Below are 2,969 nucleotides of genomic sequence, written 5' to 3'. Positions count from 1 at the left end.
GAGGATGAAGATGATTTTGATGACACCCTTGTTGCCATCGACACATGTGAGTCTTTGTGTGCCTGTCTGATTCTGCCTTCCAGTTACTATTTGGAAACTGCCTTGACCTTCACAGAGTCTCTGCCCAGCACCATCCAGAGCCGGTGTAAGTCCAGAGAGGGTGCTGGTCTGGAGACAAGACCTGCTCCCGGCTCCAACTGTGAAATCCTGAGCAAGTCGTTCTACTTCTCTGAGCTTCTCTTCATACTCTAATACCTCAAAGGACTTCCAGTGACATCTGCAGAGGAAGGATAAGAGAGCAGTTGGGAAAACCCTGAACATCGTGTACACACTGGGGTTATAATCTAATCAGGAAGGGAACCTGAGTGCTTCTGGGGAAACTTAACTCTTTGGCGACCAGTTTCCATTAGCTGCTCACGTTCCTGGTGAAACCAATGCCGCTTTGTCCTCTGAGGCATTAACCTGGCCGGCCTTGCTCTTTGTCCGCCAGTTCAGTTTTCTTTCCACTGGATAAGTGGCTTTCCCCCTTAACTATGTATCTAAACACTTAGAGGAATGATTATAGAGGTCCTGTTCTTCTTCAGACCTAAGACAGAATCAAAATGGTAGAGACTGCGAATCTGAATTTTTAAATGCACCCAGGTCTAAAAACACTGGACTTTTCAACAGCAAAAAGTAAATAACAGTTCATGTATTTTGTTGCATAGCTCATATTTGTAGAGCAATGACTACATGCTTTCAGAAGATAAAGCCATTTTTAAAGTGCTGGGTGGCAGTGGTCCATGAAGCAGCATCTGATCAAATGCCACATGTACAGACCGTGGCATTTAGCCTTTAAGACAGTGGTTCTCAACCTTCTGGCCCTTTAAATATGGTTCCTCATGTGACCCAACCATGAAATTATTTTCGTTGCTACTTCATCACTGTAATGTTGCTACTGTTATGAATCGTAATGTAAATATCTGATATGCAGGATGGTCTTAGGCGACCCTTGTGAAAGGGTCGTTCGACTGCCAAAGGGGTCTCGACCCACAGGTTGAGAACCGCTGCTTTAAGAGAAAAGAGCAAAGATTCTCTCAGGAAAGATTCTTAGAGGCATGGCCGGTTCCTTGAGTGGGAAGAGTCCGAGCTACAGCAGGAGAGTCCTAGGCCTACAAAAGGAGGTGGGGGGCCTATGTGCCTTGTCATGTGTGAATCAGGGTCAGATATTTGTGCAGCTGTTGGAGGTGGGAGTCTGACTTCCTTACTGATAGTGTTAGCACAGGGAGATGTTGAAGTGAATGGTAGTGGGGATTATTTTTTATGAATATAAAATCCTTTGAAATTGGTGAGGATATGGACCCTAACAAGTGTATATCTTTGTAAAAGACATTTGTGTGCCATTTCCAAAGGTGCCTCCCAATGACTGTCTTTGGACCCCACCCAGGTGAAGGACCCCAGTTTCTATGTGAAGTAGCTGCTTTGATCCTGTGCAGGCCAGTTTGCAGTAGTCCATACCCTTTCTACTGAAAGGGAGATTGGCAAGGCGGTGTGGCTGGTTTCTCATGAGCCTGTCCCCACAATGTGTCAGCTTGTATACTCCTCGTTAACATTCTGAAGGAACTTAATTTTTGCCTGTGCATGTCTCTGGGACCTTTAAAACATCAACCAAACTCCAGGCTTTTTCCTCCACAGATAACTGTGATCTCCACTTCAAGGTGGCCCGAGACCGGAGTAGTGGCTACCCACTTACAATTGAGGGCTTTGCATACCTGTGGTCAGGAGCCCGTGCCAGCTATGGGGTCAGAAGGGGCCGTGTGTGCTTTGAGATGAAGGTGAGTGGGAACAACAGAGGGCATAGGGGCAGAAAGCAGGTTCATCCTTTGGAATAGCCTGCCATCAGCCACCTTGGCCAGACCACAATATTAAGAGATTTGATTGAGCATAGACTTTGTGTTCATGTTTAAAAAGTATAATGAACTTAAGAGAACTATACCATTGCTAAACACTATATTAGAAAAGCAGGCCTACTGTACATTTCTTCATCAAGTAGATTTTTCCTTGGTGGGATTTGACCCAGATATTATACAGCCAACCACTAGAATTGAGAAAAGGAGTTGTTTGGAAGAAAACTGAGCTAGAAAGAATGAACTCAGGCAGCACCAGTTAGAGGGAAACTTGAGGGAGAGCAGGGCAAAGAAGGGTTCTGCCATCAGGCTACCCTCCACCATCATCTCTCTGCAGTTCTGTGTCAGGTTATGTTTATGAGAATAACATGTTTCCGTTTAACAAAAGTTCAAATGGTACAGAACAGTATCGGGGGAGGGGGAGAGTAAAATTTATGCTCAGGTCCTCCCTGTCCCCTTTGTACACTCCAGAGATAACTTGTATTAACAATTTTTGTTGTTGTTGATTTTGTTTCCTTTTTTGTTTGGTTAATTCTTACCCAAAGATATTTTTCCATTGATTTTTAGAGAGAGTGGGAGAGAAGGGGAGAGACAGAGAGAAACATCGATGTGAGGGGGACATATCAATTGATTGCCTCCTGCATGCACCCACCCCAACCGGGACCACGGATTAAGCCTGCAACTGAGTTATGTTCCTTTGACCTGAATTGAACCCGTGACTCTTCTGTCTACAGCTGATGCTCTATCTACTGAGCCAAACCAGCTAGGGCAACAATTTCTTGTGTAACTGCCTTTATGTATCAAAACATTTATGATAGTTGATATTTATGGAACACTGCATGCAAAAGATATGGTGCCAAGCTCTACACAGATATCCCTGTTAATTCTCACAGTGCTATCATGAAATAGGAACTGTTAATTCCATTTTTTTAGAGGTAGAAACTGAGGCCTAGGGTTATTGCTTTTCATTGACTCTTAGACGCTGTTGATTGTAAGTTACCCGTTGTTTTCTGTGCTGCTCATAGAGCAACACAGCCAATGAAATGGACAAAGTTCTCTCTTATCCCATCAATTTTAAATATA

At 44.0% G+C, this 2,969-nt stretch overlaps 1 protein-coding gene across 1 annotated transcript in view; it reads left to right on the top strand.

The window, feature by feature from the left end:
- HNRNPUL1 (heterogeneous nuclear ribonucleoprotein U-like 1) overlaps positions 1–2,969 on the top strand; it is a 56,505-nt gene that overhangs the window by 8,520 nt on the left and 45,016 nt on the right. The window contains exons 4-5 of the mRNA XM_015569203.1: positions 4–46; positions 1,675–1,814. Coding sequence (XP_015424689.1) covers positions 4–46; positions 1,675–1,814 — 183 coding nt within the window. The remainder of the gene's footprint in view (positions 1–3; positions 47–1,674; positions 1,815–2,969) is intronic.

Source organism: Myotis davidii, unplaced genomic scaffold (assembly GCF_000327345.1).
Source record: "Myotis davidii unplaced genomic scaffold, ASM32734v1 scaffold386, whole genome shotgun sequence".
NCBI classification, from domain to species: domain Eukaryota; kingdom Metazoa; phylum Chordata; class Mammalia; order Chiroptera; family Vespertilionidae; genus Myotis; species Myotis davidii.
This window is presented reverse-complemented; position numbering and strand designations above follow the sequence as displayed.